At 49.3% G+C, this 23,940-nt stretch overlaps 10 protein-coding genes across 10 annotated transcripts; 4 read left to right on the top strand and 6 right to left on the bottom strand.

The window, feature by feature from the left end:
* Window positions 1-403: 403 nt before the first annotated feature.
* N7446_001960 (amidase family protein) lies at window positions 404-3,655 on the top strand (the record flags this gene model as incomplete). The annotated part of the gene is made up of 3 exons (XM_058510709.1): window positions 404-421; window positions 575-1,038; window positions 1,585-3,655. The coding sequence occupies 3 exons, from the start codon at window positions 404-406 to the stop codon at window positions 3,653-3,655; spliced, it is 2,553 nt and encodes an 850-aa protein (XP_058376245.1).
* Window positions 3,656-4,053: 398 nt separating this feature from the next.
* Window positions 4,054-5,550, bottom strand: N7446_001959 (MFS transporter; the record flags this gene model as incomplete). Its single annotated transcript, XM_058510708.1, has 1 exon — window positions 4,054-5,550. The coding sequence occupies one exon, from the start codon at window positions 5,548-5,550 to the stop codon at window positions 4,054-4,056; it is 1,497 nt and encodes a 498-aa protein (XP_058376244.1).
* Window positions 5,551-5,907: 357 nt separating this feature from the next.
* Window positions 5,908-6,296, top strand: N7446_001958 (uncharacterized protein; the record flags this gene model as incomplete). The annotated part of the gene is made up of 2 exons (XM_058510707.1): window positions 5,908-6,066; window positions 6,231-6,296. 2 exons carry the CDS (start codon window positions 5,908-5,910, stop codon window positions 6,294-6,296), a joined length of 225 nt encoding a protein of 74 aa, XP_058376243.1.
* A 230-nt stretch (window positions 6,297-6,526) lies between these two features.
* On the bottom strand, window positions 6,527-7,979 carry N7446_001957 (uncharacterized protein; the record flags this gene model as incomplete). Its single annotated transcript, XM_058510706.1, has 3 exons — window positions 6,527-6,586; window positions 6,651-6,936; window positions 6,988-7,979. The coding sequence occupies 3 exons, from the start codon at window positions 7,977-7,979 to the stop codon at window positions 6,527-6,529; spliced, it is 1,338 nt and encodes a 445-aa protein (XP_058376242.1).
* A 1,083-nt stretch (window positions 7,980-9,062) lies between these two features.
* N7446_001956 (uncharacterized protein) lies at window positions 9,063-10,688 on the bottom strand. The gene is made up of 3 exons (XM_058510705.1): window positions 10,281-10,688; window positions 9,537-10,136; window positions 9,063-9,447 (listed from the first exon to the last, which is right to left on the bottom strand). The coding sequence occupies exons 1-3, from the start codon at window positions 10,441-10,443 to the stop codon at window positions 9,311-9,313; spliced, it is 900 nt and encodes a 299-aa protein (XP_058376241.1). The 5' UTR covers window positions 10,444-10,688; the 3' UTR covers window positions 9,063-9,310.
* Window positions 10,689-11,200: 512 nt separating this feature from the next.
* Window positions 11,201-13,561, bottom strand: N7446_001955 (putative GTP binding protein (GTPBP1); the record flags this gene model as incomplete). The annotated part of the gene is given in 4 exon segments (XM_058510704.1): window positions 11,201-11,640; window positions 11,693-13,136; window positions 13,154-13,207; window positions 13,265-13,561. Coding segments are annotated over 4 exon segments (1,983 nt in total), but the record flags the coding sequence as incomplete, so codon positions are not given.
* A 69-nt stretch (window positions 13,562-13,630) lies between these two features.
* N7446_001954 (U4/U6-U5 snRNP complex subunit LSM3) lies at window positions 13,631-14,360 on the bottom strand. The gene is made up of 4 exons (XM_058510703.1): window positions 14,197-14,360; window positions 14,042-14,134; window positions 13,940-13,976; window positions 13,631-13,885 (listed from the first exon to the last, which is right to left on the bottom strand). The coding sequence occupies exons 1-4, from the start codon at window positions 14,317-14,319 to the stop codon at window positions 13,836-13,838; spliced, it is 303 nt and encodes a 100-aa protein (XP_058376239.1). The 5' UTR covers window positions 14,320-14,360; the 3' UTR covers window positions 13,631-13,835.
* Window positions 14,361-15,173: 813 nt separating this feature from the next.
* N7446_001953 (uncharacterized protein) lies at window positions 15,174-17,033 on the top strand (the record flags this gene model as incomplete). The annotated part of the gene is made up of 1 exon (XM_058510702.1): window positions 15,174-17,033. The coding sequence occupies one exon, from the start codon at window positions 15,174-15,176 to the stop codon at window positions 17,031-17,033; it is 1,860 nt and encodes a 619-aa protein (XP_058376238.1).
* Window positions 17,034-17,374: 341 nt separating this feature from the next.
* N7446_001952 (PIG-L family deacetylase) lies at window positions 17,375-18,313 on the bottom strand (the record flags this gene model as incomplete). The annotated part of the gene is made up of 1 exon (XM_058510701.1): window positions 17,375-18,313. The coding sequence occupies one exon, from the start codon at window positions 18,311-18,313 to the stop codon at window positions 17,375-17,377; it is 939 nt and encodes a 312-aa protein (XP_058376237.1).
* Window positions 18,314-22,010: 3,697 nt separating this feature from the next.
* On the top strand, window positions 22,011-23,675 carry N7446_001951 (alpha-arrestin; the record flags this gene model as incomplete). The annotated part of the gene is made up of 1 exon (XM_058510700.1): window positions 22,011-23,675. The coding sequence occupies one exon, from the start codon at window positions 22,011-22,013 to the stop codon at window positions 23,673-23,675; it is 1,665 nt and encodes a 554-aa protein (XP_058376236.1).
* Window positions 23,676-23,940: the final 265 nt, after the last annotated feature.

The raw sequence follows: 23,940 nt of genomic DNA, 5'->3' as shown, positions 1-23,940 counted from the left end.
ATCTCAAACCAGTGACCCAGTCCGACATATGTTTGATACTTCAACAGTCTTTCATAGGAGCCGTGCTACTAGCTGGCTGTTTTATCATCCGAGGGAAGCACACCACTCCATTAGCAGGTTCGATCCACCCCAGAAGATCTTCCTTCTCAATCCAGGATCTAACCATATCAATTCCAGTCTCCATCACTTTGTTCGTCAGAGTCAAAATAGTCTGTCTGTCCGACCAAAACTGGATAGCACTCCATTCATTGATGACGCTTCCCCTGATGCTGATCTGCTCCTTAGCAAGAAGGAAATACTCCTGAGATTTTTTTGTTCTGCATTTATAAACCGTCCAGTCGAATACTTGGCACGCTAAACGATTTGGACAGAATGCTAACACTTAGGACGTGGTCACCAAGAGATGCTGCAACAGGAAGCTGTACGCCATAGTGCACGTCCCGGTATGTTTTATCCACCAGCAGAAAGCAGTCCTTCTTCTTCGTGGTGGCGACGAGCTCGTCCAAAATCTTTTTGGAAAGGAGGGTATTAGTGGGGTTGTATGGACAGGTGATGGAGACCATCTTGGTCTTAGGGGGATGCAGGATTCAATGAAGACCACATCCGGCTGGAAGCCAGGTTCGAATTAGAAGTCAACAAAGCTGATGTGACACCCAATCGCCCGTGGAGTCTCGTGATCGGTTGCATAGTTTGGTCGCACGACCGCGATGTGATCGTCCGGCGTCAATTGCGAAGTCTCATTGATGAACAGAGCTCCAGCCGCGTCACCGGTTATGAGAATATCATCCTTGTTCAAGCCGGCATCGGGTACAACGACTTTTCAAAGTTGGGAGTCATCCTGGTGATCATTGTACAAAATGGTGAGGCTCGGGATGTTCAGCCTGAGCGAGCCAAGCGACTGATCAGCGACAGAGCTTTCGGAAAGATTGTAGCTATATTCCTCTGCCGATTCAACCTTGATTGGCATCCAAGCATATCTCATTTCACCTCGGCGGGTGAAATCCTGGATGTGCTGTTAAGGTCTAACACGATCCAACAGTAAGATGCTCGAAACAAGATGTTTAAGACAGGAACTTTTAATTAGACTTAAATATTGCAAAACGAAATAAATGACACTTGCAATTTCTTTGGCTCGGTTGCTAAATTGACCGATTTAAGCTATAGCTTGTTTATACTCCCGAATTGATGAAGCAAACACAACGAGGTTCGCCTCGACTTTATATTTCCGGCTCGAGTTGCCCTGGGCTCCATTAGCTCCATCGACCCAATAAGGCTAGTTTATCATCAGCCTTATTGCGACGTGCCATTGGATTGTCCAACTCGCCGTAACAAGTCGAGGGCGATCAAGCGATGTGACCAATCAAAAGCCACCTCTGAATCCATACAGCGGACTATAGTCCGCAGTACAGAGTATGCAGAGTATAGAATTAAAGACTGCAGTGGAATAGAGATAAAAAAGTTCACCTTGGATACTTAAAGACCATCAACGGCTGCTATTCTGTGCATTCGGCGTCTTCTTCTCACTCTCTTCACCCTTCCTCCTCTCATCTTCATTCTTAAACCCAAAACTAGACATGATGCCAGCCCCGACGTCTCACAACCACGCGGGACTCTGAATCTTGCCAAAGCCAGTATAAAAGATCTTCTCCATGCTTTGGAAATTCATGCCATCACAAGCGTTCAGCTCGTCTCGCTCTATCTTCACCGGATTGGTATCTACGATTACCGAGGACCGTCCCTGAACTCCGTCTGTGTCCTCAATCCAAGGGCGTTCGAGGAAGCCCAACAATCAGATGATTATAGAGCAAGTGGCCAACCCCCAAGGCCCCTGGAAGGGATCCCATTCACGGTCAAGGATAGCTTCATGGTCAAAGGTATGACCGTCGCGGCCGGTTCACCAGCCTTTACCAACTTGATCTCCTCCGAAGATGCGGCTATTGTCTCGCTCCTACGACAAGCCGGAGCAGTGGTACTTGGAAAAACGAACATGCCACCAATGGCAGATGGAGGCGCCCAGCGCGGTCTCTACGGCAGAGCCGAAAGTCCCTACAACCTCCTATATTCCACTACAGCATATGCGTCTGGCTCCTCGAATGGCTGTGGTACCTCCACTGCGGCCAGCTTTGCGGCCTTTGGGTTCGCCGGAGAAACTGTCTCTTCAGGTCGCTCACCTGCATCGAGTAATGCTCTGGTTGGGTATTCGCCTTCACGCGGTGTGATACCGAATAGGGGACAATGGCCGCTTTATCCAACATGTGACGTTATTGTTCCTCACACAAGATCAATGGAGGATTTACTTTCTGTGCTTGATGTTATCGTGGCCGATGATTTGGAAGCTGCTCGCGGCGTTGACTTCTGGCGGAATCAAAAGTTTGTCCCCATTCCAAAAGCTTCAGAAGTGCGCCCAGCCACCTACCAGGATTTGAAGGACCCAAATGCACTTGTTGGAAAAAGAATCGCTGTTCCACGATGCTTTATTGGTGTACCGTATGCCAAGCCACACCATGTGTGCATCGAAGCCGTTCAACAGCTATGGGAGAAAGCCAGAGCCACGCTGGAGTCACTCGGAGCTACAGTTGTCGAAACAGATTTCCCGCTGCTTGAGAATTATGGGAAGCAGGATTTTCCCGGCCAAAGCTGTAATGTACCAGGAATGTCGCAGGAATGGACTAGTACTGAGCGGTGTCAAATGATTGCCACCGGGTGGGATGACTTCTTGAGAATGAATGGGGATAAAATGTGCCCAAATCTAACAGAACGTGACCCAAATAAGATCCATCCTCATATCGCTCCCATGGATGACCCGTCTAAGCACACCGAGGCGCAGAACCAGGTCCGCTATCCGGAGATGATTGACTCTGTCAGAAACAGGCAGCACACACTTTATACCCTCCCCGAGGTTGAGACAGCCATGAACGCTTTGGAGGCAATGCGAAAGCGCGATTTCGAAGATTGGATGGATAACAATGACTTCGACTTGATGGTGTTCCCTACCAATGGCGATGTTCCTCTTGCAGATGCTGAAGAAAACCTCCAATCGATGCTTCATGCTTTACAAGATGGCATCAAGTACGCCAATGGCGGTCGGGCTCTTAAGCATGTTGGGATCCCTTGCATTACAGTTCCAATGGGCATCATTAAAGAAAAGGAGATGCCTGTGGGTTTGACATTCGTATGCAAAGCTTGGAAAGATAATGATATGTTGCGATATGCCTATGCGTATGAGACAGCATCTCGAGCTCGCACATCCCCCAGGTTGACTCCGTCGATACCATCGGACCATATACCGCTGCTCTCTCCCTCCGCCAAAGGCTCGATCAAGGCCAAACCGATTCTCAATATTCGATCAGCCACATGGGAAGAACCGGAGAATCTCGAAGAGGAGATCCGTCGTCAGGTCTCAGTGAGCGGAACCGTATATTCGAGTGACTCTGATGTTCCCGTTTCATCTGTTCAAGTTTTTGTCAATGGTGAGGAATCTGTAACTGTCTCGCTTGCGGAGAGTGAATGGAAATGGGAAAAACTGTTGTGTCGACCCAAGATACTCGCGCGTTTTCCGACGTTAACGAGAGTTCCTAAGGATTATTTGCTTGTTGTGGTCATTGCCACTTTAGCAAATGGGAGAAATGCGGCGCAAACTTTGCTGGTTGATTAGACAAAGGAGCATGGCTTTCTGTTTGGATACGTGCAAGGGCCTGGAGGGATCCATTTCTACTTCTTGGGATGCTACGCTGAGACACACTGAAAGCAGTATTATGATGATACCAGCATTTCTCCACTCAAAATTACACCAGGATTTCAATTACCACAGCTAAAAGGCACCAAAGGGTCGTTCCTTCGTCGATTAAAGATACTTATCCCTCCCATACATATCACTGATCGTGTATGTGGGACGAGGACGTTTACTTCATATAGATACCGACCGAATATGTAGGTGGGAAGATGGTACAATCCGAATTCCAATAGGAAATTATACAAGCCACAAAGCCACTCGTTTATCAAGTTCATTGAACTTGTGATTTTCCTGGTGCTTCCAGGGGAATTTAGGATACATCAAGCACTTGTTTCATATCTGCTCGCCGCCCTCAGTCGTGGGCCATACACAAGAAAGCACCAGGGTATGGGGGCCATGACGAACGTCAACAAGGCTAAAATGGACGTTGCCCATCCTGCGCCCAGTTTTTCAAACATTTGCAGTGTGAACATTGGAAAGGCAAAGCCCAACAGGTACCTACTGAACATCATGGCGCCAGAGGCTGAGGCACCGTAGAGGGGTCCGTAAGAATCCAACATGAAGAGATTAGCGCCCGCATAGACCAATAGACAGGCAAGCGCGGTCATTCCTTGGAAGGAAATCGGGACAATCCAATGGATGCGATTCTCGGCTGTCCAGCCAGCGATAAGCAAGGAGGCTGGAAGTAAGAAACTGCCTATCAAGGCAGAAAGAAGGCGATGTTCCGGTGGCATCTTCTCATTTGCCGGGTGACTTCGTTTCCACAAAAGAAGGTGTTTTTGGTAGAACATGATATCCACAGTTGCAAATGGAAGGCAGGCAATTAGACTTCCAAGTGAAACACCGAGGTAGGAAAGGGCTTCCCCAGTTTTATCAAAATTGTAATATGTCCTTGAGACCCAGGGCACAGAAATCACAAATGCGTATATAAGTCCGTAGATGAGGCCATTGTACAAGCTGACGAACATTACAATCGGCTCCGTGCAAAGCATGTGGATTGGGCGTTGAATGAGGGTGACAAAGAAGTGCCGAAAAGATTTGAGCACGCTGATCCTCTGAGACGAGGCGTCCATAAGTCCCAGTCTGATTGCTCGACGTTGTAAAATCACGGCTTTGTAGGTTTCCTTGGTGAATAGCACCTGGATATAGAGTGCACCGGCAACGATGATGGGAACCCACTGTGTCCACCTCCACCCATGTTCCTGAATAAGAAAGCCACCAACAAGAGGTCCCAAAGTGGCACCGACGGTCGGAATGGAATAATACATTCCAAGAACGACGCCGCGGTGGAGGTCGGGCGTGTAGTCTAATATTGTGGCGGAAGCATTGTTGATGTTTGGTGACCCAAAAACACCAGCACAAAACCGACAAATGATCAAACTGCTAATGCTGTTCGAGAAACCAGCTCCGGTCATGAAGAGAATGAAGATAGGAGTAGTGATGATGTAGACAGCCTTTCGGCCGTATTTTTCAGAGAGCGGAGCTCCTATAATGGGACCTAACGAAAGTCCCAGGTTGTAGAGAGAAAGAGGCAATACGCCGGTCTCGTCGTTGCAGCCCCATGATTTAATCAACTCACTTTGAGCTGGAGCGTATATTCCCCCTGCGAAGGCCACCACGAAGGCCAGTGAAGTCACAGTAACGGTGCCGAAAAGACGCATGCACAACGAGAAATTCCGAGGATTTTCTGGATCGTCTGGTCCGCTCCAGTCACGAGCCACGTCAATATGCTGAATTTCTTGGTTTATTGGCAGAGACTGTGGTCCTTTTTCGAGCTGACGCTCCATTCCCTGAGTGAATAACGAAGGGTTGACCATGAGGCCCTATACCAAAAGGAGGTGAGAGACACAGAGAGAAGCGGTTACACTCTTTTTTGCTAGGGGAAAGTTGATCCATCTTAAGAGAGAGGAAAAAAGGTCCTCTGCGGACTTCGATGACCGAGGGCTCGGCAACATAGCAAGACCGCCGAGCCTGAAGCCGTAGGGGGCTCTAGAGGCCCCTCACTCGGCACTGCGGTGAAAAACCATGGTGACTGGACACCACCGGTCCCGGGGCCCTGGACTTTAGGGCTCGTGGGCTCCGAGGTCGAAGTTCTATATAGGCTGGTAGGTCCCTTGAAATGCAGATAAATGAAGGTCCAGCACGACCTACCGAGAAGAGCGATTTCCTTCTTCATGGGTTCTTTTTATTCACCCGTCGAACATATCAAAGAGAAAACCATCGACCAAAAGGACGTCGTCAGTGGTGTTGGAGAAAGACTCCGAAGGCTCAACTTCAGGATCGTGGAGGAGATCAAGGTCGAAGGCGGCATTCGCATCGATTTTTTGAGCCCAGTGAGTTCGATACTCTTATGCCAAGGCAATGAACGATACGTTTACCGGCTGGTGTGGGAATATCCACCTCATCTGTCCCTTGATTTTGGGTTACATCCTCAAGCTTCCGCATCACTGAAGCGGTCATTCTTGGCTGTACAAAATTTGGAATTCTAGTTAGTCAGGAAAGTAGCGAAGTTCCGTCCATTGATACCAGCATTGCTCATGTCCACGCTGCTGTTGACCTTTAATTGGCGGACGAGTAGATGAGAACTTCCATAGATATTTGAGAAATGCGTTAGGGTACACGACGAAAAGTGGTTCAATTTCCTGAGTATAGATTCGTACATGGCATAATCCAGGCCATTCAGCAAGATATGTTAAAGAACCACGCCAAATTGACAGTAAGATGTAAAATCAACGGAAACAGTAAAATGGTATCACTGGCCGTTTCTGTCAACATTGCAGTATATTCTGCCACTTAATATTGTTTTCCACAGGAAAAGGCGCTTCCGACTGTCCCCTTTTTATAATTGTCAAGCTAGTAAGAAAACATCAGCATGGAAGACAAAACTCGGACCAAGGAGGTATCAACAGCAACATACAATATCTTGAATACTGGCATACGTTCCACCCGCCAGGATTACCAAGCCTATCACCAGGACTGCTAGGTTGAGAGCTCCCAGTGCCAAGTTACGGGGTGAAGTCCAGCTCCCTTTCCGGATCAAGATAAGCCACATCAAAGCTGGGATGTAGAATGTGAAGCCAGAAATAAAAAGGGCGGAGATCAGGGAAAGTAGATCTTCGAAGAAAGGAATTACCTCAGCAATCACAAAAGCAATAATCGTGATTACTGTGATAATTCCTAACCAGGTTGCCCACCCGGCGGCGCTGTTAATGAAGCGTATAGTAGAGTTCTTAAAGATTCTACCATGTATCAACCGCCCAGCAACAACGGTATTGATAGAGCCGCTGATGAAGATGACAGGCAGTGCCACTCCAAATGCAATCCGGCTTACGGTTTCATTGATAGAAAGCATAGCAGGACCTTTGACTTCCGCACCGATGAAGGAGTAAATCAACGCACTGCTCACGGTATAAATCACGATCTCCGTGATACCCAAAGCCCAGATCGATTTGACATAGTCCTTCGGAGTGTGCATTTCGTCCATAAACGAGAATTGGCAAATTGCAAAGCTGTAGGCGAAGATGATATTCGAAACGGCGATAAATGCGTCTGTGAAACTCGTACCCTTTGGTGGCCACGCTGACCAAGCCGCGCTTTGTACGGCGGTGGTGGCGGTGTTGTTGTTCTCGATACCGGCAGCGATAATAGTGATTCCGATCGCTATAATGATAGAGCCAAAATCGATATAGCCTAATATCGCCATCTCGGTGAAGCTAGGTGGGACAGCTAATGCGAGTAAAATGACAGCACATACCACTCCAAACACGACAGCGCATATCGTACTCTGGGTGACCACTTGCAGGGCAATTGTGCCAGTCAAGCAATGCGAAGCCGTAAGAAAGGTGAGTTGAAGACCGAGCATCACACTCACTATTTCATAACCAACCCGTCCCCCCATCAGGCGGCCGGCATCAGCGTAGTTGGTAATCTCCGGATATGCAAGTTTGACCTGACCGATCACGTAGCTTGTGTAAATGGCAACAAGGCCAATTCCAACGGTGCATATGATGCCAGCAACCATCCCTAATGTGGCGAAGGAGGAGGGGATAGACAGTGTGCCTAGTGCAATGGCTTCCACAATCAGGACCACTGTCAATCGCTTCCAGCCCAGACGCGAGAACTTTTTCATTCCTTCATCGTAGAGATTCCGCTCCCTGTCGCTCATTTCGCCCATTATATCACCACCATGATCGGTTGAATTGTCGGTGATCTTGCCATTGGGGATATCCGACGGTTGGGTGCCCATGATGTAACAACCACGCTGGAGAGAGTGTCCCAATTGCTTGTAGTCGTGGGGAATGAAGATGAAGAGAGGATGAGTAACGGTTTGTGGGCGATTTGCTCGTTGGGCAACAAGAGAAAAGCGTCCAGGTCGCTATATATCCACTTGATGACGGACAAAGCCTCCGAAAATGACCGAAGAAAGCAGAATTTTGTTGCAGAGGTCTCCTATGACGATTTGGGGAAGAGTGGGTTCAATTCAAACAAACCTCATTTTTCGGGAAAATCGGGGAAATAACCTCCCATGCTAAACGTTTACCTGGCTGTCCAGGTACCGTAAGCACCTGACTTTCGTTTCCATGTCTACATAGTGGCCACTGCAGGTACACACAACCAGCTATGATATCCTCCAAAATGTAGGAAAAATCTAGATTTTTGTCTTTGGGGGAATGGTGTAGTCCGATGGAGCAAGCGGTTAGGCACGGGGCGATCACAGCGCATTTAATGAATTATTACGAAAGCCCATACTAATGCTTTTCAAAAAGCTGCAGATGAAGTTGTTGATCCAGCATACTTGTAAACCCTATTTACATTCGGCTGATCACCGGTCGGTGAAACTTATTGTCGCCGAAGACGTTCGCACTCGGTAGGCTACGGTTATATACGGAGCCCACTCAAGTATCGGCCGAGCGAGGAGCAAGCTTTTCCAAGGTTCCAGTACCAAATGAACCACATTACCTTAATTACACTCAAATCTGAACAATTGCTCTCGGTTACGGTCCGAAAGGCTGAGTCTCTAACCTTCAAGGGACCCTCATAATTCTAACCTTCTTCGAAAACGACAATGCAGTCGGTTATCCAGTCAAAGTGCAATATCTACTTAACATGTTCAGTTTGTGACATTTTAGGTAGAGTGCAAAGACCGTCAGCCTTAACCGATCTCTATATTTGACTCCTAGAGTGAATGGCTGGACCATTCTAGCTGATCATAAAATCTATCATTGAACTATCAGAATAACCACATATACTTGCAATATAGCCACCATTTACTCCTACTATTCAGCTGAAGGTGCTTGAGACGCTTCTTATGGATATCAAAAACCCGGTTCTCCCATTAGCAATATCCAATTCATATATACGAAGTAGACGAGTACAGAAGAAGAAAACGTGATTGGATAATGATAAAACAAGCCAAAGAAACACACCCGCAAGTGATATCAAACAGCCGAAAAAGTCCAACTAAAATTCCCAAAGAAAATTATCCTACACAGGGTGAACATATGTATCCCCCCAAAATCAAAGCAAGGACAAAGGCACAGCTGCTTTTCGATAGTACCGAAAACAACAATGATACACCTATTTGCTTGAATGGTGGAGATGCTTCTTAATCTCCTCTTTCATCTTCGACATGGCACCGTTCTTCCCGTTACTCTTCCCGCTATCCTGGGAAGAATGTTCGGACTTGTTGCTATGCTTGGAGTCACTTGAGGTTCCTATTCAGGCCTCAGCGTCAGTATATTCAATATAGGTTTAATCTTGCCAGGTAGAGCGTGGGCGGGGGATATAGAAGAGGGATACATACTCTTCTTCGTATTGTCCATCTCCTTAACTACGGACCCCTTCCTCTTAGTTTCTTTCATGAACTCCTCAGCAGACTTAGGTGCCGGGCCCTGTGGACCCCTGAGAGCCTCCTCGCTCGCGTGAGAGTGGGAGTTACCCTTGGGTGCAGATTCCGAGGCGACAGCGTTGCCGGTACTGTTACTGCTACCACCCTGCTGAGTTTCAGAGGCACTGCGCTGCTCCTTGGTAGGTGTGGTGTTGTCGGTACTATTGCTGGGCTCAGAGGAACTGCCTGCTCCTAGGCCTGGGAGAGGTTGTGTAGCTTCGGCGCTGGTGGCAGCGGTGGATGTGTTGTTACCAGTAAGTGGCTTGGCGATACTGGCGTCAGGGTCGATGACGCCTGTGCCTGTGCTCAAAGTTGTGTTGGTGTTGTTGCTAGTAATTGGTTCGGCGATGCTGGCATTTGGGTCGATGACACCGGTTGTGTTGTTGTTGTCGAGGGTGGATTTGGCGGGGGCTGGAACTGATGTTACGGCTGCTTCTTCGAAAGTCTGTTGTTTGCCGCCTAGATTTGGTTCTTGCGGGACTGTGTTGCCGTCGGCGTTTACTGCGCCGGGTTGTTCTGGTTTTGTTAGTTCAATGGCTGTTGTATAGATCGAGGTGTGGCGTTGTATAGATTGGAGAGTGGGGGTGCGGATATAGTTCCCGTCCGTGGGATTCCTGAGTTGGTTCTGAGGTGGGTAAGACAGAGGTTTATATTACTTACCCTCGCGGTTACCGGCGTCATAGGGGTCTGTGGCAGCTCCTTTGCCCTGGACACCAGAGATGGGTTCCTCGCCATGTTGGAGATTTTGCTGGGTGCTTGAGGAGCCGTGCTCGCCCCAGATGGCGGTCGAAGCAGCGTTGACGTATTTGTTGACGGTCTCCATGATTGATTGTCTTGGTTTAATTCAGATATCGATGGATAGTGATGTGGTGTAGAGTGTGGACGGGATAGACGTGAGGCGTGATAATGGAAGATGATACGGAGCTGAAGTAGGTATAGTGAAAGAGGAGGGTTAAAGCCTTAGGCAGATAGATTCAGGTGTTAATGGAGCGATTGATGAAAGTTGAATGGATTGAGTGATTGAGTGTAAAGTGTGAAGTCACTGGGCAGGCAAGCTTTAAGAACAAGGAGACTTGACACCCGTGGGGATACGTCAGTGGGCGGTGGCTTACACATGGAACCCCTGCTTAGGCATTAATTCCACCACAATTTGCGAATGAGGTTGGACTGGCGAAATGAAGTCGCTGGAAGTCTGGGCCTATGTCATGGGGTGACGTCATGGACTGCCTATCATCTATAGACCATTGAGACCTCTGATTGGGTGTGCCAAACAGATATAGTAGTCATCCACCTACGATGGCTATATCTATTCTAATTTGGCTATGAAGACTTAAAGAGATATTATCTCGTCATGTTTGGCGTACTTAGTGATGTCTATAGATTGGAGAGCGCGTATGGAGAGGACGCCAGGGAGCGATGTATATTGGAGGATTGGTGAAGTATCGAAAATATGTTTAGTAAAGCATCGACGAATAGTCTATCAAATGGAACAAGCCTTGGGATATTGGAATAAGTCGTACAATACGTCTTACAACTTGCTAAAGACACTTAGATACATCCTTGCATCGAAAACCATGAGATAATAAACAATGGAAGGAAAGACATCCCGTCCCATCTAATGCAAGACACGGAATAAAAATATCGAGTGATAAAGCAAAGCAGAATAAAACAAAGAGCTCCCTAAGAAAATGTAAATCATGAGGGTATCGTGGGAGTCTGGGGGATAGGAGTGGTAGCTCCCCCTTCTTGGCAGCATTGGGATTTAATGGATGCGCTGGGTCATATCCAATGCTCTTAACGATTCCTAGGCCCTTAGTCTTACCCTCGCGGAAGAGGACACGATCTCCGGGGACCAAGAATTCCGGCCGTTGGATGAATCGGAAGGCAACCCTGGCGCGATCGCCTGTCCGAATGAAAGGGCGGTCAATGTCGATGACCGAACAGGTTTGGCTGACTGCTCCGACGTGCAGCATGGCCTGGTACTTTGGTTTGATAGTGGTTGCGTGGGAAAGAATCAGAACTGAACTCTTGTTAGTACACATCCTATTCAATGCGTTTTCCATGCAACTTACCCTCTGCAACGAATTCGCGGTAGACCTTCGGGGGATTCTCCAGCTTCTTCAGCACCACCATGCCCTTGCGCACTTCCTTTCGGCGGACACGCTTCAGGGCGAAAGACCCGGACTGACCGGCGAAACAAGCATTCACCTGGATACGCTTGCGCTCAATGGACTTGATAGTGGTAGTGGTGAACTGGCCAAGAGAGTCAGGTCCCACAATGACGGTATCGCCGACATGGATGACACCAGACTTGACAACGCCTGAGACTACTGTACCAGCGTAGGGCACAGAGAAGATGTCGTTGATGACGAACTCGAAGGCCCCCTCAGAGTCATACTGACCGCGGTGAGGCAGGATATTCAGGAAAGTTCGGACTAGGTCAAGGTTCTCTCCGGTGACATTGGAAACCTGGAAGATGGGACAAATGCGCTGGCTGACGAATTGAGTGGCCGTGTTGATGCTCTCCTCCATGTTCTTCACGAAAATGGGGATTTTGTGCGCGCCAGGGGATTTGAGAATCTTTTCCAGCTGGGACAAGGTTTCCTGCAGAATATGGGGCGGGCAAATGTCGATTTTGGTGACAATAACCATGACAGGTACATTCAAAGCCAATGCGATACCTAGATGCTCTTTGCTCATTCCGATCAGACCATTATTGGCTGCGACCATGAGCAGACAGTAGTTGGGGCTGCTGCTCAGCATGCCGAAGACGGTCGTTCGAAGGTACCGTTCGTGGCCTGCCAGGTCAGAGAAGGAGATGACTTTGGCAGATCGCTTCCCGATATCCTCCCAAGAGAGCTTTCGGCCTTGCGAGTTACTGACAATGTCTCCATGGCTGTCGAAGCCCATGATCTCCATGCCCACAGAGCTGGTCCGGCCACTCTCAATTTCATGCTTATGACGGAAAAGGTTCACTCGCGCACGACCGCGGCCATCATCAAGGCCACCCTTCACCAGGACTCCTAGCATCGTACTCTTCCCCGCATCTACATTCCCCACCACGGCGACCCGGAGCTCCGCCATCTCCTCAATGGTATCGGGATGGTGGCGCACTAGAACCTTACCCCAGGCACCTTGTATTCGGGATGTATTCACGGGCGACTCCTCCGGGCCGCCGACATTGTGGGTAAGTAATACCCGACAGTGAGCGGGGATAGTCTCGGCCGCCTCGCGCAGGCGCTGCAGCGCCGTCTGCCATTGGGCTAGGTCGAAGCCCATCGAGTCACCTCCATCCTCCAGGCCGAGGTCGAAGATGGTCTCTCCATGGCCTTCATCGATTCGAGATTGTATTGTGCCAGCTAGCACCTGCAGGTTGTCTTCGATAGCATCGCCTGTTCCCAGGAGTAGCTCCTTTAGTTTCGCCGTGCGGGGGCATCGGACAGCTCGAGCTGATCGAGGATATCGAGTTCCGCGTGGTCTTCGAGATCGTGCGACACGCTCGCTGTGGAATATCCGCTATCGCTGGGTGGCACGACAGAGCGGTGAGCCTGTTGCTTTTCGGCATACTCGGCGAATTCACTGAGCGCCTGGAGGGATGGCCAAGTCAGATAGGGGTAAATGCATTAGACTGATTGTATACATACGACCTCGCCTCGCCTTCGCTCCTCGTGGTTCAATTTGGGCGCCATCGTAGGCAGGTGGGGTGTTGATAAGGGTAAATGTGTTGACTATGTTCCGCCTCTTCGGGGTGGTGACGTTATTGGTCGGTGGACTCAATCTCCGTTAGTTAATGTTGGGATGAAGCTTGTATTCGAGTAATCATTATTATCTTCTGTTCACAGAAGATGTAGGCGTAGAGAGATTGAGAATGTTAAAAAAGTTAAGGGTCCAGACGTGGGAACTGGGAGAGCTTTATCGATAAGTCGAGTCACTGATTGAGTCATCCCTAAGAGCCGCACTGCGCCACAGACTATAGCTCTGATGGGTCTAGGAAGAACAGTGAATCATATGGAATACTTTTACTAACATTTAGGGGCTGTTTAAGACTCAATCTCGTGGCCCAGGCTCAAGGCTACAGGGCACAGCCTGTACATCTCTCGTCTACGCCGGAGAGTCGATGATCATAAACCAATTTCCATGGTATCGTTATCTATGCCTTTTGTGGTATCTCAGGTTCTTCCTCCTAGCATGCCCAGTCGCCGGACGCCCGTTCTATCAATTCAAGAGTCGCTCATGCCTGGGGGAGATCAAGACGACGGAGTCTCCTAGATAGGGATCAGCAACCGTTCCACACTCACCAGTCCAGTATTCCAACTCACCTCGCACGAACAACATCTCTTCTTGCTTTTTAATCGTCTGTGTCGGGAATACCAGATTAGCCCGTCGTCTCTGTACAAATGCCCGAAACCACATGTCCCTACCCGCACAGTCTCCTCCTCGTTATCGTCCTCTTCTACCACGTAGATTGTCTCTTCCACATCTCCGAGGACCAAGTTGCAGTGGCTGTCGTAGGCCTAGACACACAGATCATGGTTAGCGTCATCCCGAGGAGACCGCTTTGGGGGGAAGAGCTTACGTGGAGGCGGCCCTTGAGTTCACGGTCACCGCGCAGCTTCACAAAAACGACCTCATCAAGGGAAAGACGAACAAGATCCAAGGGCTCCGGAACGGATGCGCCAGCATCTTCGGTGTCGGCCATGACGAATTGTAGGGGTATTGAATTGGAGTAGGAGCAGGTCCACACACGCAGAATCGACGAGCTTTGGCTGATACCTGATCTGGTTTAGCGTGAATGGTGCCAAGCCAAATGCTGAGTCAGTAAATTAGTCATCATTTACCCCGGGTTTTCGGGATGTATCCACTCGGATCCACTGAACCGTCAGTTGGTAGGAATGTGTTGAAGGTGTTGTAGATCAGCTATTTAGGCACTGTACAGTCTTAAATTGATGTAAAGAGTAGTCAGATTAGGGTTTGAATATGCTCTCTAACAAATGGACAGGGGTTTGATTAGGCTGAAGCACGACCTGCAGAAAGTACCACGGTCCCCCCAAAGATCCGGGGTCGTAGCGCCTTCCCCTCATCTGGCCACTCCTAATTTCCCTCTTTATCTACACCTTGAAGACTGCCATCAGACTCAGGTCCTTCACTGGGATTGTTTTACAGATGCGGAGAATTTTCCTATCTGGTGAGAGGTTCTCTTCTCACTGGGGCGTCTCGTCTCGGCCTAGAACTGGAGGCGAGAGGGTCAAACTCAGCCAATTTCTCGCACACAGTCCAGTCGGTCAAACCAGGCGATTATCCTGTGTCGCGACAGCCCCAAGAACCAGACCATCAATTATTCATTCTCAGCGAAAGCAACGGGACAAACACAACCCGATCCGAGAATTGACTACAACGTCTCAGCTTTGGAGCAGCGAACTCGCCGTACCACGCCCGGAAGAAGAGTCCCCAATAACTCTACCAATATGGAACTCTGCAACGGAAGAATCAGAGTATACAGCCAACTTCCACCAAATCATCGAAAATCAGCAACCGAACCAAATACTCAAGGCGATGACTGACCCACGGTCGGTGGGGCTGGTTGGGTCGATGCCGCAGACCACATTCCTCGCAACCTTACAATTACTCTCTCCCGACCACTTCGTGAAACCATATCGGGATCTTCACCATCCACTACACTGGTGGGGGGTGCTAAAGCAAGGACTGAAATCTGTCGAAGGGATCTTCGATGATTTTGTGAAAGACTTGATCAAGATCATACATTATAGAGTTGCGGGTGGGTATCCACCTCAACTAGCGGAATACACACACTTGCTGAACTGCGCACGAGTCATGGGAAATGCTCCCCTGGCTGATGAAATATGGGACGCGATGTACGACCACCAAGTCGTCCCAGATACGGCGTGCTTCAATCATTACATGGGCGCAACCATCTGGGACCACTGCTATCTGGGAAAAGAGGCATACAATCTTCAGACGACTCCCGACAGCTACAGGAAGAGGCGCATGAACCAACCGAATGCTGCCTGGCGTGGATATGGCACGGCAGAGCATAGTGTTAGAAAAGTTATCATGAACATATTCAGTGACATGACTCAGATGGGGCTCAATGGCGACGAGCAGACCTACATCAACATCATCATCGCCGCGGCCCGAGTTGGCGACAGAGATGCCGTCTGTAACGTCCTTCAAACTGTGTGGAACGTGGATGTCGAAGCCATCATGCGTGAGAAGGATAATTCGAAGTTACCACCAGTCGCTCAATACGATACCTGGTCCGGGTTATACCCAACAGACCGTCTTCTTTTCGCTGTGGCCCATGCCTTTGGAACGACTTCCGACATTCACGCTGCCATACGGACAATTGACTTCTTATCGTCATCGTACGACATTCCCATATCCCATGAAGTTTGGTACGAATTGCTAGAGAGAACATTTATCCTTTCCAAGACCCACAAGGGCAAACAGGCAGAGGTGGAGCTGTGGGGAAGGGTGCCCAAAGAGATGGTGTACCAAGTGTTCGAAACCATGACAGCAGAGCCCTACAACGTCCCACCGACTGTTAAGGCATACCGAATGTTAACCTCAACGAGCCAAATCCTGGGCAACTTTGAGAAGTGCCAATTCCAACTCCGGCAGGCATATGATGTCTTCAGCAAGACCCGCGCAAAACGGAAAGAGGCCAGAGACATGGTCCTGCAATGCCTACAGCCAATCCTGGATAACATGAGACAAAAGGCAGGAAAGGAGTATTGCGATACCCAGCCCGATCCATCGCTATTCCAGTGTCCTCTTCTTGCCGAAGCAATTCACGTCTACGATATTCTCAGACTCGAAGTCTACCAGCAACTCGACCAGCTCAAACGTATGGTGAACACAATATCAATCGCGGAAAAATGGGACGACTTCTCAATCGATACTTGGGAACGAAAGGAACGTCCGAAATTCCAAGAAGAATGGAGAGACTTTCTCCCGGAGAATGCAAAGTGCAAATATGGCGAGACCAGCATCTTTTATTTCGAAGCTGAGACACGCGCCAAAGGCCGAAACATAGACATGCATGGCCTCATCCATGCACGCCGCCTACCAGATCGTGCGGAGATCTTCACCTCGGTTGAAGAAAAGATTCTGGATGATAACACCATGTGGGACAATCTGCTTAAACAGTGGCCTCAGCTGGATCCGTCAGTGTCGCCGATTGATCGTCTGTATTCTTTCCAGGTGCCGTTGAGCCAGGAGCTGAAGGCTAAGCTGAGAAAGATGGCTGTTCGGGTTGAAATCCACCCGGATCACCCAGTGTCTAAAGGGAATAACCCTACAGGTGGGTTTTATGCTCGTCTTCAAGCGCACGGGCTCGGGATGAAGCTCCAAAGGACTGCCTTTTGGCGGGATAGCAATCATTGGCTTCAGTAGGGGCTCTTTTCATATTAGATGCGTTGTGTTTTTCATGTTATGCTATGTGTTGAAGATATCCCTTGTCACAATTCTACAATTCCATGAGCGGTTCTATGTTCTTTACTCATTATTTGTACGTAGTGATGAAATGAAAATACACCGCCTCTTACCCCGTCAGTATATATAGCAAAGTAGAACATTGAAACAAATATACAAGAAGCCACATAGGCCTATAATACCATATACAGACATGAAGCGTGAAACATCAACGCCAAGCACTGTCACTAAACCCTAATGATACACAAACAAACCAAAAACAAGAACAAAGGGCCAAAAAGAGAAACCAAATCCCCTTTTTCCTAAACCCTCTCCCGCTTAAGATCATTAACAGTCATATACCGCCCAATAGTAATCCACCCCCAGCGAAACCAAACCATCTGACTCTGATGACACTTCACCATAGCGGATTGTGCAACAATCCAATCACCAATTGAACTAACAAACAACAACCGCACAGGCCCAACCCCCGATGCAGCCGTATCCTTCGCCTTCGACCCGGACATGCTAGCCAGCAGATTACTCCACGCACCCAGCAACATGGACAATGGCGCATCAAGAATCCCCACATATTTGCGGAAGATACTCGTCGTCGTCAACGTGTATAATGTCACGGGACACGTGAACCCAGCTTTATCTTTCATGAGCGTACGCAGGAAATTCACTGCGCCGTGGTAGAGAGAGCGGTGGTTGGGGTGGTTGCTTATGCCATGTTGATCGAAAGTGAGGATGACATCGATAGTCGCCGTAGGCGCTTTTTCACTCCCAGCACTCTTCTTCCCACTCGCCTTAGCTTTCTGGCTAGCAGCCATATCCGGCGCAAACGCCGAAGCAAGCAACGAAGCAACATCCCCCACATCCCAATTCTTATCCATGCCATCGGGGAACCGTGCCAAATCATCCACGATGAAGACGTCGGATTCAGAGCGGAGCCCGAGTTCCAGCGCTGATTTCTGGAGTTCTTTTTTGCGCGTTTCGCCGAGCCCGTCTGCGTCGCCGGTGCTTAGACAGAGGATTTTGAGGTGGTTTCCTAGCTCTGGTTTTGTGAGGGCTAGGACTGTTGGGGCGAAGAACATTGCTTCGTCGTCGGGGTGGGCGATTAGGAGGCAGATTCTTTTGTTGGAGAGACGCGGGAAGGAGCGTGTGAAGGGGGATGTTGGGGTTGTTGAGCTGAGGGTCCAGAAGAGGAAGACTGCTGCTATGGCTACTGCCAGGGCGGTCCAGTTGAATGAGGTGGACATTTTCGGGGGGGGGGGTGTGGTGTTGATGTTGGTTTGTTGTTTAGCTGAGAGCTGTGCTTTTTCCTCGGTGAGGGGATAGAATTGATGTCAGAGGTCGCAGTTGAGTCCGGGGAAATTCTGGGATTGGGACAACGCAGTTCGCCCGCTATGCAGTTGTGGTAGGAAATGTTATCGGAGTTTATCGTAGGTAAAGCTCAAGCTCTGGGCATGGTGGGGAATGCGCATCCAGCATCCCACTTGGGTGTTTGGTCGGGAGCTTCAGGAGACAGGTCAATTACTTCTGGGAAGGAAGCAAAAAGCTCAAACCCATGATAGTGATGTCGGGGCTAGAAACCACACCAATAAAAAAAGAACACGGTGGCTTAAGCTGTCCGGAAAAGGGGAAGCTCGAGTGATTCTCTTGACGATCCCCCGGAGTGGGGTCACGTGTCAGGGGGTGATCATATCGAGCATTCTCAAGTTGTCAGCAACATTTGGATAACTCACGTTAACATTATGAATTCAAGACCTATATTTGTAAGTACAAGTTGACCGTTACGTCTTAAGCTTGTGGCAATGTTGATGCTTCTGGAAGATATCCGTTTGCGGTTAGTTGAGCCCCCAAAGTCCAGATCATCAGAGTTGAATGCATTGCAATAGCGTCAGGTACTGTGGAATTTTTCAGTCAAATCGGCAAGTGAGGGCATCTTTTTCTATCATACTGTACTCGTACCGCCATTGGTCTCCACTGGCTAAGATCTGATAAGACTGGGCAACAAAAAGCCTGAAGGCTTGAACTTAATATTGTAAGGCTGAGATGCCAGATCGAATATTCCATTACGTGTCTGACTATAATGCCCGACCATACGATCTGCCCAATATACATGCATGTATCTTGCCTCCTGAAAATCCTGACACTGCAGATCAATCTACCCCAAACCTCCAAAAATACACCGCAAGACAGACCGGCTAACAGACCGGGTAGATGTTCCCAAAGCAAAACCGCCAAGCCACAATCATCAGGAACAATTGCCCCAAGGGACTCACGGCGGCCTCCGACAGCGCCTCCTAAGCGCTTAACCACGGCTCCGGTCCTATCACACAGGCACACCCCTCCACATTTCCATCAGGATTCCACTCTAACACCTTAAAGGAAGGAATGGATCCAGGGGAGAAACAGAACCAGGGACGTGACTCAGTCGAATGGACCGTGAGTGGTGATTTTCAGATCACGTTGCGACGGGCCGAGTATAAAGTTCCGAGTGGGTGCCGACAGAAAATTTCTGCTGAGCGGAGACTACTCGGTTTTCCGCTTGTTTTCCGTGTAGATTTATGTCTAGTTTGGTTTTAGTTTTGGGTTAGTGCAGTAACGGGGGTGTTGAAAATGGCGCAATTGAGTAATGGATGTGTCGTCTAGAATACCTCCTAATGTAGCATGTGTCCGCCAAGGTGATGTGGTGGTGATAGAGCACCATGGATAAAATAAAGTACCTTGGGAGACTTGGAAGTCTTGGAAGTACATGTATACATGTACCATGACAAAATGGCGTTTCTTCTAAAATTCCTAGTTTACGGGGAAATCCCCCATACATCAAAATTGAGTCAGAATCAGAAGGATAAACCGGCTGAAAGGGATCGGAGGGGTAAGCCGAGATCGCCCCGAAACAGGAAGTTCGCCTGAGAGCCGGCATCACCAATTGGCTAGTCCATCCGAGCCATGAGAGCCAGTGATTCTCGATCGTGGGCTTCTGGTATTAATCTGAGCTTAGCTTCGACAGTGGTATGCCTCTTCTAGTAGGTCCGCGGAGAAGGAATATATTGTGCTGTATTGCTGGCATGGACATGCTCCCTATAACCAAGTGAACTAATCTATAGCCCTACAGATCAATACCTAGATCGAGTCAATATCCTACAATACACCTACACATGCAATAAAAGTAAAAGCGAAAGTTAACATCAGATACATGTACACATCTACGTACAAGGAAAGATCGACCGACCCTCGTAAATCCCGACGCACATCAAAAGCACTGACCGGGACAGCAAGAACAAAGCCGAATGGCATCACCACATGCCCCCAAGCACGCCCTATTACAGGCATGGCGTGATCAAAGATCCAAGGGTCTCACCGCAAGGAGTCAGCTCCGGGTGGAAATACCTTACATGCTGTGAACATCGGGGCACATCATACCAGACAGCTAGGCCACGGGCCGGGTACGGGAGCCCAAACCCGCATTTCTGCTCGAGCTATCCCCTGCACGAAACGTATTGCAGGTGCAGCTGTGTACCTGGCCCTGTGCGGGATGTTATACGTGAAGCTGTTGGAGGGCTTGGTTGTTGTTAGGTAATTAGTGTGGATGGGGCGATGGTGATTCGTTGTTTGGGGCACGGTGCATTTCTTGACAGCGGCAGGGCTAGAACGTTTGATATTCATCTCTATTGTTTACTGCTTCGTCTATTCTGTATATTCTATATACTTACAGAGTAGGTGAGTGTAATTGCTGCAATTGCTGTAGATGCCCCGCAAACTGCAAAGCCTGCAGTGCGGGGTACCCCCTATTCATTGCTCACAACATCACTATGAAGTATAGCCAAGGCGGTGTGTCCGGAGAAAAGAAAAGTTAAAAAAAGAAAAAAAAGAACAAAACCAGTCCGGAAGGGTCCTGCGTTTGATTGTCCCGATGCGGAAAGGTGGCATCGGTGATCCTCGGTCACGTTGGTGTATTGGTAATGTTTGTCATTTTCGCCGGTCTGGACATCTCGTCCACGCCATCACGCCACGTGATGGTGATGTCTACAAAGTGTCTTAATAACACATGTTTCGTTCTATTATTAGATAATCTACAAATACCTACACTAGGTACTGTATTCACTGTGGCACCAAGTCCAACACCTGATCGGGAAAACAAGCCGTGTCCAAGACGATCAAAGCCGGGGTAGTATCTGACCGATCTCTCCAAGGGCGGCATCAACCGCTGTATAGTGAAAGAACAGCAAACCACGTAGCTACCCCGCGGTACAGGCCCGAACAGACCACATGCTAACGAAGCAGAATGTCCACGGGGGCCAGGTAAACCTTCACTACGGCGCCGAGTTAGCATCGCAAACCACTCCGGACGCCGGCACAAAGCCCGTGAGTCACTGGGTGCACGGGGCACCCGAGCCAAAGGACCTTCACCATACCATCATGTGCTCCCATCGAGTGCCCTGTTGTGGTCTAGTCTGGGCTTGAATGGTTCCTTTTGTGATCGCAATATGATGCCGACACTATGTGGGGTATAGTCAGGCGATCAAAGGTCTTGTACGTGTATGGTGGCTGTCTCGGCATTGGATCGGATATCCATGGATGGTGTCATTCCTGAGTTAGGGATGAGGAATTATATTGCGTGTTTGTGAAATAAAATGATCTAAATTAAATTTCAGTGGAAATGTGTGTATACGACAAGGACCTTGGAGGGGTCAAACATGAGGTTCTAAGGAGTCCAAGTGTAAGGTTTGGGTATTGGTATTGTCAGACTCCACTATGACGATGAAATGCCCCACGTCTTCCATTTTTTTCTTTTTTCCTTTTTTTGCGTACCTGAGTGGAAACATTGAAAAAATTAGAAAATTGAATTTTTCTAGTTTTCCACGGATTTGGACGATTCAAAAGCAGAGGGGGCGCCCTTTCCTTTCTTCATTTTGTATATGGTTACTTCTCTCAGACTTCACCTTCACCATGCCGGGCCGACTGATCGATAACTTGATCCGGACTGCCGGGAGTCTACACTCCTCGGTATCTTCTACACCTATCCATTCCAATTCCTCCTCTACCGCCTCTGTGAATGAGATCCCACATGTCAAGAAGCCGCACTCGGACCGCGCACGATCTCCCGAACGCCGTCTCTCCTTCTCCATGGACCACTTGATTCACCCCCACCGAGACTCGAGCAAGGAAAAGCGCCGCAGCCTGGGACGCGCCGGACGATCCAAGGAGCGCTCCAGTCATGAGCAGACCCCGCCGGCAGCAAAGCTTGATGTCCTTATTGAGTCGCCGCCACTGGTCTGCTATGGTCCTCCTACGAACTCAACCGGCGCATTGTTCTCTGGCCGCTTGCGCATTGCAGTCCCAAAGATGACCGCCGGAGTGACCCTCACCCAGTTCGATGTCCGCCTTGTTTGCAACACTATCACCAAGAAACCTGTGTCCGGACACTGTGCCAACTGCACATCCAAGACGGAGGAACTCAACAGCTGGAACTTTATCACTGAGGATCTTCACCTCGCTGGCGGAGACCACGACTTCCCGTTCAGCTACCTCTTCCCCGGACACCGTCCCGCCACCTGCAATGGCTCGCTGGGCCAGATTGAATACTTCCTCATGGCACACGCCAAGAGCATTACCGGAGAGGAATACAGCCTCAAGCTGCCTCTCAATGTGCGTCGTGCTCTGCTTCCGGGCAACGACAAGTCCTCCATCCGCATCTTCCCTCCTACCAACCTTACCGGCCGTATCGTCCTCCCTTCCGTCGTGCACCCAATCGGCAAGTTCCCCGTTGAGATGACCCTCAGTGGTGTCGTCGACAAGGGTGACGAAACCCAGACCCGCTGGCGACTCCGCAAGATGATGTGGCGCATTGAAGAGCACCAGAAGATTGTCTCGACCGCATGCGCCAAGCACCTACACAAAGTCGGCGGTGAGGGCAAGGGTGTCATGCACCAAGAGACTCGTATCATCGGCCACAACGAGGAGAAGAATGGCTGGAAGACTGACTTCGACACTGCCGGTGGCGAGATTGGCATGCAATTCGAAGCCAGCATCAACCCCACCACCAACCCTGTCTGCGATATGGAGGCCCCCGGCGGCCTGGAAGTGAAGCACAACCTTGTCATCGAGCTGATCGTCGCCGAGGAGTTCTGCCCTAACCGCAACACCCGTCTCATCACCCCCACTGGCGCTGCCCGTGTGCTGCGCATGCAGTTCAACCTACACGTGACCGAGCGCAGTGGTCTCGGTATCAGCTGGGACGAGGAGATGCCTCCTGTCTACGAGGATGTCCCCGCCAGCCCTCCCGGCTACACCAAGCCCGATGACACCCACAGCTTCATCGAGGATTACCACGGCTCCCCACTCCCTCTTCCCGAGTATGAGGACCTTGAGCGCATGGAATCATTGCGACTGGACAGTGACTCAACCCATTCATCCAATCAATCGACCCGCAGCTCAACACGCCGAATGCGTTTCACAGTTGACGACCTCGTCACTGGAGAATCACCCGCTGCCTCCCCTATCCCCTCTCGCACACCATCTCGAGCCCCTTCCGTTGACTCCCCCGTCAATAAAAAGAAAAAAAGACTTCAACAAGTCAGGTCTTCTGATTATCGTTCCATCACGACTTCATGATTTTTACGAAACCCAAAAAATTACCCAGCTTTCCACACTTTACATTTACGATAATTCTTTTTTTTTTTTTTTTACCGGACCCATCTCAACGAGGGCCTAATGATACCAACGGAAAGGAAACGGGCCAACGGGCTTCAGCATTTCGGGTCTTGTTTCTGCCTTCGCATGATACCCATTCAACTTTCGTTACATAGTTTTTTTTTTCAATGCAATTTTACGCATTTATTTTTGGGCTTTTCCGGAGGCATGTGCTTTTATGTTCTCG

This window comes from Penicillium canescens (assembly GCF_028828765.1).
Source record: "Penicillium canescens strain IBT 15451 chromosome Unknown utg000002l_segment0_segment0, whole genome shotgun sequence".
In the NCBI taxonomy this organism is placed as follows: domain Eukaryota; kingdom Fungi; phylum Ascomycota; class Eurotiomycetes; order Eurotiales; family Aspergillaceae; genus Penicillium; species Penicillium canescens.
The sequence above is the reverse complement of the archived record's forward strand: the minus strand, read 5'-3'. Positions and strand labels throughout refer to the sequence as shown.